At 41.9% G+C, this 17,387-nt stretch overlaps 1 protein-coding gene across 2 annotated transcripts; it reads left to right on the forward strand.

Moving 5' to 3' along the window:
• Positions 1-2,797: 2,797 nt before the first annotated feature.
• Positions 2,798-16,554, forward strand: RB195_001175 (uncharacterized protein; the record flags this gene model as incomplete). 2 transcript variants are annotated; one of them, XM_064197832.1, is made up of 28 exons in its annotated part: positions 2,798-2,858; positions 4,909-5,054; positions 5,274-5,428; positions 5,524-5,649; positions 5,896-5,968; positions 6,025-6,165; positions 6,233-6,327; positions 6,399-6,468; positions 6,615-6,702; positions 6,899-6,996; positions 7,048-7,164; positions 7,579-7,731; positions 7,797-7,889; positions 7,948-8,046; positions 10,184-10,306; positions 10,540-10,613; positions 10,674-10,832; positions 11,888-12,026; positions 12,207-12,329; positions 12,397-12,519; positions 12,593-12,683; positions 13,022-13,152; positions 13,213-13,303; positions 14,223-14,412; positions 14,489-14,657; positions 15,192-15,350; positions 16,244-16,369; positions 16,426-16,554. In XM_064197832.1, the coding sequence occupies 28 exons, from the start codon at positions 2,798-2,800 to the stop codon at positions 16,552-16,554; spliced, it is 3,342 nt and encodes a 1,113-aa protein (XP_064053712.1). The 2 variants fall into 2 exon arrangements, with proteins under 2 accessions (XP_064053712.1, XP_064053713.1); XM_064197831.1 differs by lacking the exon at positions 2,798-2,858 and having other exon boundaries at positions 4,941-5,054.
• Positions 16,555-17,387: the final 833 nt, after the last annotated feature.

The raw sequence follows: 17,387 nt of genomic DNA on the forward strand, positions 1-17,387 counted from the left end.
GGCTATTTAAGGAAGAAATAGCGGGCTCGAGGAAGCCTGGGGCTGACTACGCATACAGTAAGGTTTTCTACAGTCAGACCTTTAATAAAGCTTTGTTTTCTTCTTTCCTTTCTATGGTCTACTAACAGTGCTTCATACTGAATATTTGCGGAGATTGGCGTAAGCGCTGGGATTCGAATTTATGTACTCGTTGCCATATGCCGTATCGTAGTACTCAACGATCGTGAGGTTGGTAACAAGTGTAAGAACATTTGTTTTACTCAGCTCAGCCTTTGTATTTATATGCTCCTACTTCATGTCTCCTACAGAGAGTGAGCCGATCGAACAGTTGTAGATAAACGATCAGTCTATCATTTTACAGTCGCACAAGGTGAAATGACATTCCTCGTCTTATTTCTGCTACATGATTCCAGTTTTTCGTTGCAAGAAGTTGCTCTTTTTAGTTTTCATCCAATTGAAGCAGTTTTTCCATCAGGAAAAATTGCTCTGTGTGGAATTGGCTCCAAGGCATTCACTCACAACGAGCAGAAAAGTAAATCTTTGAAAACATGAGTTCTCTGCGGAAATGATATGATAATGCTCATGAACTATTTTTTATGTGAAAAAATCTACGAGAAAGGTGAGATTTCTATAACAATCACGGTTTTTTGAAAATGGTGTTACAACGCTGTATTTCTTGAAACGAAATAACTTTTGTCATTCCGGTGCATATTTTTCCTTCGCACCATATCTTATGTTCGACATGCGCTGCAACAAGCTGTGATGTTAAGTTTAGGGTACAGACATGAAGTGGCTGCATTTTGCTCCAGTAGTGTATTTCCAGTTCTGTAGCGCCACCGACACACTGCCATTTCTTGCCGCCGTGATTGTCGTTTTAAACCTCAGGTAAGAAAATGAGTTTTAATGGCCGGGCTTCTGCATTGGATGACATGAAAACGAAACAGACTTCAACAGTCATACGAAATGAGTAAAAAGAGGAACAGTTCGGTATGCTCGTGCTTCATGTCTCCTCCTACCGAGAGTGAACTGATAGAACAGTTGTAACATCTAAGCACTGCAACGTCGTTATGCAGCTTGGAGTCTAGAGATATTAGACGTTCATCTAAAGATAGTAAAGTAATCTATGGTTTTCTCTGTGGGCTGTGTTTGGAATTGTTATAATTACAGCTTAGAAAAGAAGATTTTAGAACAAGGTTGCTGGTAGCATCATTATTCCCAGCGGTGCTGTCAACCTCTGAAATTAATTTCAATTGTCAATAACGGCGGTTAATCAGTGTTAAAACATCGTCTCTGTAATCGGATAAAATACAAAACCTCTCAGCTGTGTTGCTGTACTCGAGAACATGCTATATACTCCTCAGAATACGGATCAAACATGAATGACAACATATACCCATACCTTATCAACGTTTCTAGATTATATTACTAGATTATTACGTGTCGGTCACATACTAATGCTGTGGATTGCTATATGAGCCAAAAGGTTAAATCGAAAAATCCGTCGACATACACTGTGTGGATTCTTTCGGCCGAACAATTCCGAATAACGGTTAACTGGTGCAAATTTCGTACTAACGCATCTGGTATGGCAGGTGTTCTGTTTCTGGAAAGCTATCAGTAAAAAAAGCTATGATACGGCCACATTTAGAGAGGATTTATAATCGATATGAAGATTCAGGACTATATGTGACACTGCTCCGACTGTAGAGTGGTAGTTGTCGTGGTGGGCGTCGAATATCTTGAACTGTGTGGACGCGTCGCGCCTGCGCGCCAGCGTAGACGCTTTCTGTGTCATTCATCCTCGCTTTCCTCCCCCTCGCCCTAATCGAAAAAGTATCGAATGGTTAAAAACTGCCGGCGCCTGATATACATTCTGCATCTTTCTTGGTGACGGAAAAAGAAGGATATATCCCTCTGCATGATTCATGACATCCTGTTAATTCTTGATGAAACTGACAACTTTCACTATAAACCGTTGCGTGAACCGTCGGAAGTATCTAGCAAACAAATTTGTTGATAGATACTCTGGAGAACTGGAGATTAGCGATGAGCAAGGGATTATGAGGCTAGTCAGTGTCCGACAGTGTCGCTGTGGCTACTTAGCTTAGGAATATCTAACACGAGATCTGAAACCTGCAGTTGTGGAGTCTGAGCGGCTAAAATCAATCAAAATGGAGCGTACATACAGCATCCTCCTTATTTCCCCCATGTGATTGATGTACAGGAAAGAATCCTGATGCTTCAGCCCAAGCAAAGCACAAGCAGCTGCAACTGTTGGGGATAAAGTTTGGGATTTGTTGATTGTTTCCTTTATAAATGCAAAAAATATTCTGAGAACGTTCTTCAAAATAATCATTCTGCATGTTCTCGAAAACATAAGCGAGATGTTTTGGAAGGACAAATCGCGTTAGTGGAAAATCATCTGAACGAAAAATTTCTGGTGGCGAGCTTGTGGTCACAAAAATTGGTATTTTTTTCAATGTGCCCCAACACCTTCAACCATAGTTCAAAAGAGTTCGAGATTTGCAAATGTGGCCTATGCAACTACTTACAGAAGTCAGCCGATGTATTACGTCGGTGTTTTTATCCTTCCAACCAAGACCGGCATCACTTTGTTGACCTCACACTACTGCTCTACACCATTCCCAATAGACCGTATCTAAGGGTAAAAAAATGGATCCCTCTTTCTTTCCCGTGAAACACTTGGCTGCTGGCGTCCGTACACTTTCCAAGAAGAGCACAGCATTAAACTGAAACTTGAGTAAACGTGATATCACACTATATCACAGCCACGGAAATGTTAATTGCGTTCGATGGCGGTATGGAAAACTTGAAGAAGCAAACTACCGGAAGCCAAGGTGCGTCAGAAAACTCTACGTTACCGAAATTAATAGTGGTTGAGCAAGAAAAATAAGTTGTTTAATAGCAATAATAAATAATATGTTAATTATAATAAATAATTAATAAATACATAATAAAACAGTAAACATTAAAAACACACAACTATATGATAAATATATTACAATAATTTAATAGTAAGTGTTTATATAGCAGTGGTTAAATGTCTCAAATATGTATACCTGCGCGGCGGTGGGTCGATGCCGCCTTAGGCGAACAAGAACTTCAATGTTGCGGGTATAATTTGTAACCGGGCTTGCCTGAGAGAATAAAGACATTGATATAGTACACATATAGTACACTGATTTGTTCCCATAACTCATTTTGTTAGCTCTATACGTCGTCATCACTCTCTACGATCCTGTGCTGGATTTGAACGCATTGGAGTGATAGTGATTGATTTATTTCCAACGTTTTATCTTCACCTTACAGAACAATGTTCATGTCGTCATCTCAGCAATATGAGAACCTTTCTGTTATTTGTCACTGCGTGTAAATGTGAAAGAAAGAACGTCTATAAGAACGGAACATCCCACTTTCGACATCATGTAATCAAAAAACTTGTGCGACGTCGGGGAATAGAGGATTGCTGAAAAACATCTCTAGTTATTCACTTTCTTACTTAGTCACAAATATCCATTCAAATGTACAGCTGACGTGTAGTTACGTATTTTGGGACTTGCTACTGATTACAATATGAAATTTAATAAGAACAATGCGGATATTTAAAAAAAGCTAACTAAAATCTTTTTTTTTGAGTAATTGTGACTCCTCTCCGGTAAATCTCTTCGCTTTTGACTAATGGGCATTTTGTAGAACGTCCCTATATGAGGGTGAGCTCAAATTCTAGATTAATCGATTGCTTTTTAGGGTAGCACAAGAAGGGAATATATCATGTTTCCCTTATGGTACATATTTGCAATTGTTATTTTCAGGGAAAATTCAGAGCTGCTTGTTACAACTTTTATCTGTTTATGCGTGTAAAAATGCAGTAAGTGACTATAAAAAGGAATTGATTAAAATGTCCTAGATCTGCTCCTTTTCAGATGCCAGCAAATAGCTGTGTTTACTAACATTTTCATAAACTGTATGCAAAAGCTAGATCAGTTTCACAACTCGGTTCGAAAACTAATCAAAGTCAAACAGGCTCGTTTGTTTTCGACTGCAGACGAAACGAAACACGAGTATTTTTGATCTCTTCAGCTATTACAAAAAATCAACCGAAAACGAAGTCATTAGCGAGAAATGTGTTCGAAAATTGATAACCTCTATCTCTCAACAGCCGTTCTTGTTCACAGAAAGTTATTCACGTAGTGAATCACCCGCAACTACATTAAAACGTATCGATAAAATGACGGTAAAACGATAAAATGACGAATTGATGGTTGTAACAAACTTCCAAAATAAAACCGCATTGAAGTGACGAAACCAGAAGTATACGTGCGTAGATTTAGTTTTTATTTAGTGTGGGAGAACTTTCCAGAAGATACATACTACATCCACTTATTTCGCTTCAGCTTATTTGCGCCCAGGTGGTGCCGAACAAAAAAAAAAGTCGCATAGAAAAACCGAGCAAAAATGTTTGCAAAGGATTTGATAGGTTACGAAAACAAAAAAAAAATGAGGAGAGAAGGAGTGAGGTACTAATTAATTAGTTACTCAGTGCATAACTAACTGTGCTAAAGTTACAGGATGAGGTCCCACCTCAGCTTCTACAACATTCGCTAACGATTACACCATAGTTTTTATTGTATGTACAGCACATAATAATGTAAATATGATTCTTCCTTTTTTATACTGGAAAGAAGAACGCCCTGAAATGCAGATAGATGTTACACGTGAATATCTATTTCTCCGAGACATATAATATGGTTGGTTTGCCTTGAAGCTTTTGTAATGTTTTCATTCTCTAGAGGTCATTGAGCGAGATAGAAGAGATAAAAGTCAAAAGCAAAAACTTTGCCGTTCATTTCTTCAGCAAACCTAAAGTTCTAGACTATAGTCTTTTAGAGTTATTCTGTGAAATCCCCTCTGCACTCAGGATGCCACCGCTAGGGTGGACGTGGCTCGTCGTCGGACCATTGGTGCTTTTGGCACTGACCACAGATGGAAAACCAGCTACTTGTGCTTTTTACTGCTTTGTTGCCCCATCCAAGGTATCCCATCGTTTTTTCTTCGATACCAGTTTCTTCATATTATACAAAAAAAAACAGTCAGATTTCTGTTGCTCATGTATCAAGTCTTTTTGGCATTTATTGGTGGGCATCATTATTTTTCTAGTATTGTTTCACCCTTTTTAAGTTTTGCGTGCAAGAATGGTGAAAATTTACGAGTAATGTGAATATTGTTCTGAATATTTCCTCGTTTTTTTCCAGAAGGAAACGTTCGATGTTACATTCTACAAGAATTTGTCTTGCACCCACTTCGTTTACGGTTTCGCCAGGATACGATCGGATATGTCTCTGAGAGCGGTCACTTCTCGTGATAGTCTTGAACTCATGAGTCCCGGAAATATGCGCAAATTTTTAGGGTACGTTATGAGTGCATAGAAGCTAAGCTGTGAACTCATAGTGACAATAAGCGGATGAATTTTGTTGTGTGTTTTCAAAAATTCAAATCGTTAAGGCTTCGCAGCACACATCCGCATGCCACTCTACTTCTTGGAGTTCGCCTGACTTCCAGCGATGTCTTCCAGGATATCCGTCATGCTCGTCTGTTTGGTGGAATCATCGCCAGCGCTGCGAGAGAAAAGTTGGCAATTACTAATAACGAAAGTATTGTTACATGAGGAAAATTATCTTAAAATGATCTTGGTGAAGCCCCATTTCTGTCAATATTAAAGACTCGTAGTGTCAAGCCCTAACACTCCACTCCAATTGAGGCTAACGGCAGAAATGTGGATAAAAGACGCTTTTTTATTTCATACTATTTTCATTTTATTCCGAACTATAACTAAGAATACTTATAATTTATGAGATTTGCTAACAATATGCACAGACATTTCGACGGTGTTTTCGTTCGAATGGAAGGCCCCATACTGGAGTCAGCAGTTTCACACTACTTCTTATCGGTAAGCAAATTCTTCTGATGAACCCCTATAAAAGAACGTGAATCAAAGAACTTTAGGCAATTTCGCAATCCACGACGTCTCTCTCCTCACTAACCACACTTGCCATCACTCCGCGATGGATGTGGAGGGTTTCAAATCGAATTCACGAATTAGCAGATCAAGTCGAGCACATTTATCTTGACATGGAAGAGCTTCCGGTTTGTTTTTTTTTTCAGTTCGGATTTAGTGCTCTCATTATCTAAGAAAATTACTATGGCAATATAGACATCCGAAGATCCGTACGCTGTGACTCACATTGACCCTCTTATGCCATCAGAGTCTGTACCTTTGGAGGATACCATCAGTGGATGCACGGACAGGTATGGACACTGAGACACTTTGAATAAATAAAATATAAGAGGATGAGTATTCGTGACCCACTATTTTGCAGATTAATCAACAGCGGTGTGCCACCGGAAAAGATCGTCGTTGGTCTGAATAGCGGGGGTCGAACGTTCAAGGTCTAAGTTTTTTTCCTTGATATCCACAAAATGTAAGTTCATATTATGCAAAATTCAAAGAAAAAGATCTTTTCTTTACGTGGCTTGTAGCATTCCTTCTGGACAAAGTTTATTCTGCTTCCTATTATCATTCTACTTCGTTTAAGGTACGCAATCCGAGCTCAACAATCCATGGTGACATCGCAATGCACCGCGGCTCCCGTCTGTCGCTTCAAGATGTCTGTCATTCCTCATGTTGGTTCTTTAAGGTTCCTAAATTTGATGGCTGCGAGCGAAAATGATGCCTTTACGGTGCAAATTAAAGGAAATGAACGAATGCCAAAAAATCCTACGGGCCTTGTCCGCATCATGCTTTGAAGATTTCAGAATTCGTCGGAACGAATATTGTTTTGTTCTGAAACGGCTTGAATCATTTATTTGTTTCTTTCAGCTTTTGCACAGGATACCCGAGCAGCTAGCACTCTAATCATATCTCGAACAAACTGGACATCAGTAAATTTCCCGAAAGAACAATCTCTCGGGAAGAAGGTTTCTGTTTCCCACGACACCGATACCTCGAACAGTAAGTAACTGATTTAGATCGAATGGATCACTCAAGAGGGATTGGGTGGAATTGGGCTCTCATCTCTTCAAATGGATGATCCAAAAGGCAAATGTGGTGCAGAAGCATATCCTTCTCATACATTAATTGCAAAGGCTGGTTTTAAAGTTTTTTTTCTTCAAAAATCAGCGTAAGAAGCTCTGCTTTTCTTGCGTAGGCATCAAGTCCTGACTTTCATTTAGAAAAAAGGTTTCCCCTCCAGGATGTCACTACGGCTAGCAAGTAGGACATATAGTAAGCGTCGAACGCGTTCAGATGAGTGTGTCGGCAAGTTTTCAATTGAGACACGGCGAAATTGTGTGTCAGACAGCGAAAAAACGTGAACCGAATTGAGCACATTCGGCGCCAGCTACATGTGAAACATATACTCAAGATTAAATTCGTTCTCTGAGTGATCTACGTAAGAAGCAACTTCTCGGAACTTTCCCTGTTCTCATGATATGTCAGAAGGGTGTAAAATTTGGCCTGACCAGCTTTAAAGAGAACGCGGAGTATTGAAAAACTTTTAGATGCTCCGTTGTCGAGTCCGTGAATACGTTCGCCAGCCTTCGGCTCAATGCACGCGTCTCTGCTACCTCGATGAAGGTGCAGAGGAGTTCGATCCTCGATTGCTTCAACCTTATTGGTGCAGTCATTTTGTAATTGGACCAGCTGATATCCAGGTATTATAATATTCCCAACCTCATCTAATTTTCTTAAGTTTCAAGTTAATAAATATGGCGCTTAGTTCACCGATGCCGTTGAAGTGACACCAGCTGTGCAGAACCTCCTCGTACGCGTTAACAAATGGGCCGAGGAAGTAGATGGGAAGCGGCCGAAGGCACTGCTGATACTGTTTTCAACTTCGGATTCATAGCCTAATTTTTTATTATCTTCAGACCATCCTCTCCATTGGTGCTCGACAAACGAGTGACGTATGGCGAATGGAATTGGGCAACCCGATAAAAAAGAAAAATCTCATCAGCAACATTAAGACGGTAAGTAGAACGAGAACTACGGAAACAACAGCTGACCTTTTAGTTGGGCTCGCTTTATGAATCCTTGCGTAAATATGCTGGTAAGCCGAGTAACAGTTTGTGAAATCACCCGGTACGAAGGGGAATATAATCACTCGTCATTGCTCTTCATTTGAAGAAAGGTTAATTAAATATAATGTCGTTTATTATATTTATTACCTATCTCGTCTTTTTTTTTCTTTTTCATTTTTTTTTGAATAATTCTGCAACAACAAGACTGACACAAAGTTACGAACTGAGCTAAGAAATCGTCGGTCTTCGTGCTGCATTCCGCTGGGCGAGAAAAAGGACCACAGAGGCTCTTAAACTCCGTTGCGGGTCAGAGCAATTGCATTCCTGTCATGGTCAGACTATGCCTCGGACGAGGAAGGGTGCCGCGGGACAATCTCTTAACTCTGTCCGTTAGCTGGAAAGCAGCCACTGGTTGCACAAGAACAAGAACAACAACAACAACAATCCCACGGTTACCTGCGAACAGTTTAAAGCCGCATCATTTTGTAGACAACTGCCTGAGCTGTTGCATCCCAATTCAGAACGTTATGAGCGGATAGCACTCCACTGTTAGGGCAGTGAACCTGTACAAAATAAACCAAAATGGATCCAGTGAGCATCTCTCCAAAGGAGTTTCACATGCCTTGGGCCAAGTTCTCGTGGTCAAGATAAGTTTGCGAGCAAAACAAACAGAACCCCGATATTAGAGAGCAGCAGATCGTTAGCATACTGGCTAGCCACTTGACCGTGAATAGCCGCTACTTGCTTGGTTGTGGTGGGCCCGCGCTGCTGAGACCTTCGCATAAGTTATACTCTGGATAATGATATATTGTATACACAGGAGATATGTATAGCATGGACAAATTACGAGTTGAAATTCTGCAGTAAGGAGAGAAGAATAAGATTAAACACGAGCTAAAGACAAACAGAAGAGAAGCTGCTTAATTGTAAAGTTTAGTTGGAAGTTATCAACTTCAACGGAAATGAAACGGATTGGTTAAATTCATGTAACACTACACACCATGTCGATGTTCACTAACAGCCGACGGAAGATAAGGACTGGAAGAAAGTTTGAAAAACGAACAACTGAATTTTCGATATGAATTTTAGGGGTTCTTTTAAAGGCATCATAACACGAAATTGACGATGTTGGAGCCTCTTCACAAAAAGATGGGGTACTGAACGCGATCACGCTCAGTTCCAGTTCCTCCAATTGTCCTAGAAGAAGCGGCAAGGAGAACAGTCTTTTCCTGTCCCCGACGCGGGAACGTCAGGGGCCCACGAATTGTTAGCTTCCTCGAAGACTCAGCGCGTGCGCCATCGTTCGCGTACGTGATGTGTTGCTTGGCGCCTCGTAGGAATGATCGACAGCGCCATTCCCCACACTTTTTTTTAAAGGAGAATTGAGCACGATCACGCTCCTGACCTACACTCTCTTCTTATCCTTTCGCGTATCCTGATCCTATCCCAATATCGTCAATTTAAAGGCAGCATACCACGAACCTGAGGTGGTGCGGATTTCAGGTGGAGTATCCGTATACGGGATCGTAGATTATGGAGTTCCGCTCATCTCTCCCTGCATCATTGCAAACAGCCGCCTCCAGAATGCTGTGTTGTACGACGTCATCTATAGCAACGCTCCCTTGCGCCGCCTTCGCTCTGCGATTCGTCGAAAATCAATTCGGACTGTCTTAATAGGTAGTAAGGGACGCTACGCGTGGAAGGGTGGCGCGCTGCAATAGAAGACCTCGTACAAAACAGCATTCAGGGCCGGCTGCTTGCAGTGATTCACGGAGAGATGAGCGGAACCACCCCGGTCTCCATAATCTACGACCCTTATACGGATACTCCCCTGAAATCCGTACCACCCCAGATTCGTGGTTTGCTGCCTTTAAGAACAATTGGATGACCCCATAGCTCTATTGATTAATGACTTTTGTTTTGAATGTTAGGGATGCACGGGATGATCTAATCAGATTCATTGGACACTTTCCTTGTTAGCATTCTATAGGTTTGGAAATGATCCCATTATGTCCACTTAGTTTACCAAATCTTCTACTAGCAATTGTTGAAATGTGATTTTGGATTAGCATGCTTATGATCGCAGATGGCCCGCGCAATGAACGTTTCCGGAGTAGAGATCGCTTGGACGAACGGAGCTCTCGACAAACTTATGGATTCCCCACTTCTCTCGCAGTTTCTCATCGATTTAAGGACAGTACTACCGAGAGTGAGTTGGAGAAACGTTCCACTTTTTCTTTATGTTTCGTGCACCTATGGGTTCAACCAAATGAGCGCAACGCGTAAACCGCAACGTGAGCTCTCTTTTTCGCTAATAAGCATTCTACATTCATTTTGCTCCGCATTAGTCGAAATTGAGTCGCCTCGCCCAGTTGGGCATATTCAGCGCCGAACATATGTGCAACAACAGAAGACAGAAACAGAAAGAAATCACAATTTCAGAGCTTAACCATATTCCTCTCTGTGAATCCTGCAAGCAGTTTTGACGAGCGTTATGATGTTACTGTTATTAAGAAGTTGGTTGATTTGAATCCTTTAGAATGTTGAGGCGAACTACTCGTACTATTACTCTTTAGAACTGTTGATCTAGTCGTGCTCCAAACTCATCGTCTCCATTCATCTCGGCAGTCGATGACGGGTCACCATTCATCAATGTTTATTGGGGAGCAGTTGCAGGACAGTCGAATGACAGTCGAGTCTTTTGTTAAAGACTGGGTTTCGAGAGGTATACCCAGGTAGTCTTTACCTCATAGTAATTGTCCTATGTGTCGGAAATACATAGCGGGCATAGTTCAGGGAAAAGGAGAAAATATTGTTAAGGAGAACGTGTGGTAGCTATCGAGCTGTCTTTCTCAGAAAGCTGTAAGACTACTTTTCCTCGTAGTGTATAAGCATACACTTAGAAAACGAAATTTTTGTGAAGGATTCAAATAGGAAAATAACAATTTGCCCAGTAGGAAACAAAGATGGTATTCATTTTCTTACATAAAGTTATTTATGTAACGATGACGTTTTCTATTACGAGCTGGGTAACTGAAATAACGACTCTACCTCGTCTAAATAATAATTTAGGGAGATTTTGATGGGTTTGCCACATCGATTAGACCTAACTTGAGCAAATGCTACAAATGAAAACAGCATGCTTTCACTAACCTTAAAGCCATCGGTAGTAGACTTTTGAGGATGATTTCCATTCCTCCATTTTATCGAACGCTACAGTTCACCTGTTGCGTTCATTCTAATCTAAGAACAAAAGAAGAACTTTCATTTCTCTGTGGTCATATGTGCGCAAGAATTGGTCAGAAATCAGATAGTAGTAAGTCTATTCTACGGCCTGTAACTTGATCACTAATGAGAAATCGGCAGCCGTTTGAGGTGATCTTTACCGTAAAAAAATTAATTTATTCATTCATTCGCAAAGCAAAAATGCTCCAGAAAAAATGAAGAGAACAACATTGTGCCAGAGTCAAACAAAGTTCCTGCGCTCGATTTATGAGCAACAAAACCTGACGTAGTCTTCTTCGTGGTGAGCAAATCAAAGCGTTGCCCTTTCTAACTAGATAACAAATATCGTTTTGTATCAAACAGGGCTGTGCTGACGAAACTAACGGGAGACAAATTTATGGAGGGTAAATGTTAAGTAAAGGTTTCCTCTGCAGATTACTTGCACTTAAAATTTCAGAAAAGGGACAATTTTTAAAAACAAATGTTTGAAACTTCTGTTATTATTCAATGATTTACTGAAAATTCATCTCAAGAATGGGTAAATAAATAGATTTCTTTCCTTAAGGGCAAGATTAATAGTGTCTATTACTGCGGTGCCTACCAGCGCTAATCTCCTTACCGAAAGAAGCAATTCTGCTGAAGTCTTTGGATTGCAAACAACGACTATAATGGCTCAATCAGACCGAATAATGTCGCAAACTGAAGTTGGTTTCTCTTTATTTTCATTGTTCCAAAAAACTCTTTGGTTGTCCAGTTCTTTTTCTTAACAAAACGAAAAAGCTTGAAGCAAAAGAAGCAAGACCAGAAGAGCGGAGTGTTAACGTACCAAGCAACTCTCTTGACTTCTAGATCCCTTTCTACTCCAAAACTTTTTTCCTCAACAGATCTGCGTAGCCCTTGAAGACGACAATACTGAGATGCTATGGATTGACGATCTAGGTGTTCCAGTCCTGTTTCGCGGAAAGGAATTCGTGTCATATGATAATGAGAAGAGTGCGAAAATCAAGGTAAGCTCATCCTTCGAGGTCTTCATTGGTCAAACTATTAACCTAAGGATTTTTCTTTCAATTACAGGCTACATGGACTTCGCTCAACAATCTAGCTGGAATTGCAATCCATGGACTACCATACGACAATCCTGAAGGTGAATGCCCTGATCGGCCGTTCCCAATATTGCAGAGCATCGTCGACACGCAGGTCAGAACTATTTCTCCATGCTTCAAAATTCATCTTCCACCAATAATATGAAAAAAGGTTCTGGTTTGTGCAGGTATGTTCGCTCTGCGCTGAGGAAAGTGAGTCGAAGTGCTCTCCGTCATTCAACGTTGTATGCAACTACCGATTGCCAGAGTACGAAGAAGGTCAGCGAGTAGGTCCCAGAGATTAATTAGAGAATCCTGATAGGTTGAATACTTACTGGTGTGTGATTCAAGGCTGTGTACGAGTAGGTGATAGGGATTGAAGCCAGCGCCGAATATGTTCAACCAGATGGGTGCGGTGCAGCAGCGTGCAGCGCGTCGTACCCACACGATTAAACACGTTCGGCGCTACAAAAGACTAAGGATGCGAAGCGAAAATATTGTAGCGCTCTTTGGTCACGTAAATCTTTTTGATTACTTCCTGCACTGTTTACTCCAAACATTTAGAGGAGGTCGAAATGCGCTATCGTGATTTCAACTTTTAATTATATTTTCTTAAGAGCAACGTCTTGATCCATCGAATATTCCTTTCGAACGTTGCACTGAAGTTGTTGTTGAACATGCAATTATTGATAAGAACGCCACGATCCAGTTCCCGTCGGAAAGTCAGCAGGAAATTGCACAACAACTGGTAGGTCTTCTTCACGTGAGACATGAATAGAAGATGAGGGCTTAACACATGTGACTACAGAAAACTCTTCGTCCTCGAACTAGAAGGATGGTCCTTTCGATGAGATGTGATATGGATCGGGATGAATTTGCTAAAATCATGCTCAGTGCAGGTGCGAACAGGACGGTAGCGTAAACTTATTGCAACTGGTTTAGTTCTCTTCAGGAGCGTACCACGAAATTGACCACGTTGGGATCCCTCCAGAAAAAGATAAGATTAGGGTGTAGATCACGAGTATGAGTGCGGTTCCCCCTAGTCGACCTTGAAAACAGCGTGGAAAACGTCCTTCCTATGAATTTTCACAACACAACAGGCACCTTAAAACGCAGCCCACCCTGTACACGCGCTGCGCCTGGGAGAGAGCGGACGATGATCACTGAGGTTTCCCCAGCGGCCTATTCAACTGAAAAATAATAGATAAGCCGAAGGAACGGGCGCGTGTACAACGTTATAAGGTGCCTCGTGAAGAAGTGGTATGGGAAAGTTTCCTACGTCGTTTTCAAGGACGACTAGGGGATATTGAACGTAAACGCATCCATACACGTAATCTACGCCCATAACATTGTCTTTTCTCGGAGAAATCCCAGCATCGCTAGTTCTACGGTATGCTCCCTTTGAAAGTTACATGAATTGGCGGATAAAAGGACAATGTGTCTGGCGTTAATCAATCCGCTTGGGATGCGGCACCACGTTCACTTCAATTCAGAATCCTTTGAGGTCACGAAGGTGAGACTGGCCTAAACAATGAATCGCAGGGGTTGGCCGTTTTATCCTCCCAGACAGGTCTGGTACTAATTTATCGAACACGGAGGGATGAAAGGCTTGGTGAGCACTAGGGCGGAGTCGAACCTCCGGTCTATCGTGCAGACAGTGGAACATCTCACCGACTGGCTACACCCGCCCATGAGTGGGCGGAAAATAATAATTCCAGAAAGGTCAGACAAAAAAGAGGGTCGAACTAATATTTAGTTGCTTGTTGACCAAACTAAATTGTTAGGATTGTCTATTCTTAAAGAAGTTACGGATTCCAGCAAGACGCTTGAAATTAGCCGGTTCCATAAGGTCCTTCATTGATCCGCTGGCGTTCAATGGAGTAGAACTACGATGCGCACACCTCGTCTCGAAACCAACGAAATTTCAATTTGCGCACTTCTTACGTCTTCTCAACAAAGAGATGAAAGCGAATAGTACAGGAGAATGTGGAAACACTGTTAGTCTTAGGTGAGCGAACAATGGGCGGATTCAACTTTTTAATATTTCGTAGCAAAGATGGAAGTGAGTTGTGTTGAGATTTCAGACTCTCTGCATGGCATCCAAATCTTCGTTCTGCCTACGACATTATGGTATTGAACACACTTCATCACATTGTGCTCGAGCCTTTCACAGTGCCTTTGCTTCCTGAAACTGCCTTTGCCCATTCACCATTGTTCATGGTCGAAGTGGATGACGAGAAAACTTCCTCCATCGTATGAAATCGTACATTACAGAACCCTTTATTGTTGCTACCCTAAGAGAGGATCTAAACAGTTGAACAGTTGGATGGTAACCTATCCAGACTAAATTTACTTTACATAGAGAGCGAGCATCACTTGTTTATAATAGGGTCAAGACAAAATAAAATGCGGTGCAGTTCCGTGAGCGGTTGCGCTCGAAGCGGCTCGGTGGAACGTAGCGATTAGGATCGTGGTAGAATCCTTACTAGCACTACCTATCGCGATATCTCACCCCGATTCCAATCACCGTGTCCACCGCGCCACTTCGAGCACAGCCGCTTACGCAACTGCACCGTGCTTTATCTCATTTTGACACGACAATATAGCCCTGCAATTCTTTATCGACGGATCTACAAGTAGCATTGAAGAACGCACTACTGCTATATTGTCTTTCTTCTGCTTTCCCTTCATGTTTAATTGTCTATCCATCCTAACCCAATCTTGATACAAATACCGATATATCGCATAAAAAACACATTTTCGCCGTATAGAACTCAAACATTACAGGACTCAACCATACGTAGCTGGGAGAAAGCCGGTCTTATGCGATCGAAAATCTTGCTGCAAGTGCCCGCTTATGGCATGGAGCAATTGTTGCTAAACGCCTCGGATCACAGTGTTGGAAGCCCAACAGAAGAGGAATACGCTATCATCGGGCAGGCAGAGGTAATTCTAATAAGTGGCGCCTTGGCGTTCTTCGCCTCACTCCTACCTCCTCCAACATCACTAAACCTTGTTTCTACGTGGAATGTTGTGTAATGTTTTTACATAGATGCTTTTACCTGTTTTTGCCCGAGAGAGCGAACTTCGTTTGATTAGGACAGGAAGATCTAAGAGTTAATGAGTGTCAAACAGAGAAAGTGTATGGATTGTGGCGGAAGCGTCGCCGTCACCCAGGCGAAGGTAAATATAGTCGCCTCAAAACCATATGAAGCATACAGTTGCGTAAGCGACTGCGCTCGAAGCGGTGCGTTGAAAACAGCGGTTGGAATCGAGGTGGGACCATGGATGGGTGACGGTAACGAGGATCCCTATACTATCCCAACCTCTACACTCCACCACGCCGCCTCGAGCGAAGCCGCTTACGCAACTGTCCGTGCTTCATGTCGTTTTGACCCACCTATATACTCTGGTAAAAAAAAATACCTGGAGCTCAGTGGGAGTAGCGTAAGGCTGCGCTCAAAGTGCCGTGGTGGAGCTAGCGGTTAGAATCGAGACGGCTCTACGCTACGCTTACTAGCTCCACTCATCATCACATACCGAGTCGCTCGCAACCGTGCTGCTAAAAGGGTCGCCTGTGGTGCAACCACACCTAGCACCAGGTCGTTTTGACTACACTGACGGTTGTGCAATGCATACAGCACAGGTGCAATATGGATCAGTATCGGTTGTGCAAGCGAAGAGCACAGACGACCGGTAGACCACTGAAAAGCAGCGGGTCTTCCACGAGAACTGCCTTTAAACTCATTTTCTTAAAAAATATTGACATCCGACTGCTGTCGGGAGGGGATAAAATATTTTCGAGGAAGGAGAATGGCGACAACGCGTTTGTTTTTCAGCTCTGTCAACGACTGAAGTATGCAGGCACAGTGCGCGAGATTCACTGGGATTCTATGAGCGTAAATGCATACAGCACAGGTGGAAGATGGATCAGTATCGACGACCAACAGACAGTAAATTACAAGGTGCTAAGAAACAGTGTGAATTCTCCACACGTCCTCGAAACTTTTACTATTTGAAGATGCGATATGCCCTCCGTGAAGGATTGGCTGGCGTCGGTTTGATGTCACTGAATGAGGATGACCATATGGGCACGTGCGGATCAGGAGCATTCCCAATTTTGCGCTCCATTGCAGCCAAATGTCATTGAATTTAATAAATACTATTAAGGAATGTCCCTGATTCCGTTGACAAATTAACTAGATGATAAATGCATCTAACTTCACATTATATCCCAAAACGATGGGTGTTCTTTTTCTACAGAATTCCTACTGTGCCAAAAACCGTCATTCAGTCACCTGACCCCTTTCAAAAAGGTTTACCTCGTATCATGACACTAAATCCAAGATGCTACGGACATTAACGATCCCTATTAAATTTATCGCAACAGAGTTTTCGAAATATTGCCAGCTCATTTGTGCTGCTTTTCATCTTCAGACCTATAGTACGCTCTTCAGACTCATAGTACGCAGAACGCTCCTGGTGTTACAGATGATCTTGAATTCACAAACAACATCCACAAAATCCAAAGTTGAGGAACATTAAAGGCTTTTTCGATAATGATCTTAGGCGTTTTTTTAAGAAAATACTTCGCATCTTCATCGCCTATTAATTACCAGATTTCGACGCATAAGCTGAATGTGCTGTTGAACGTGTTATCTGAGTAAATGTTTTTGATGGGGAAGAAACCTTCGACAGAGTAAAGCGTTTACTTTTTACCATCTTAAGGTGCAGAAGAAACCGAAGACATCGGGATAACACTTGTACACTTACCTACATACTTACTTGAGATGTTAGTATAGCTGACAGTAGCGCGGTTCCGTCACTAACAGCGGGATCACCTATGTCTCAGAAGAGAAATACCATGAGATGCAAAATGCATTCCGCTTCTCTCGACATGAACAATTCATCCAACCACCCTCCGCACAACAAAATTATTTGGCACTCCTTTTGACACCGTGCTATCCGGAATAGCTAGTCAGA

The sequence above is a fragment of the Necator americanus genome, chromosome IV, assembly GCF_031761385.1.
Source record: "Necator americanus strain Aroian chromosome IV, whole genome shotgun sequence".
Classification (NCBI taxonomy): domain Eukaryota; kingdom Metazoa; phylum Nematoda; class Chromadorea; order Rhabditida; family Ancylostomatidae; genus Necator; species Necator americanus.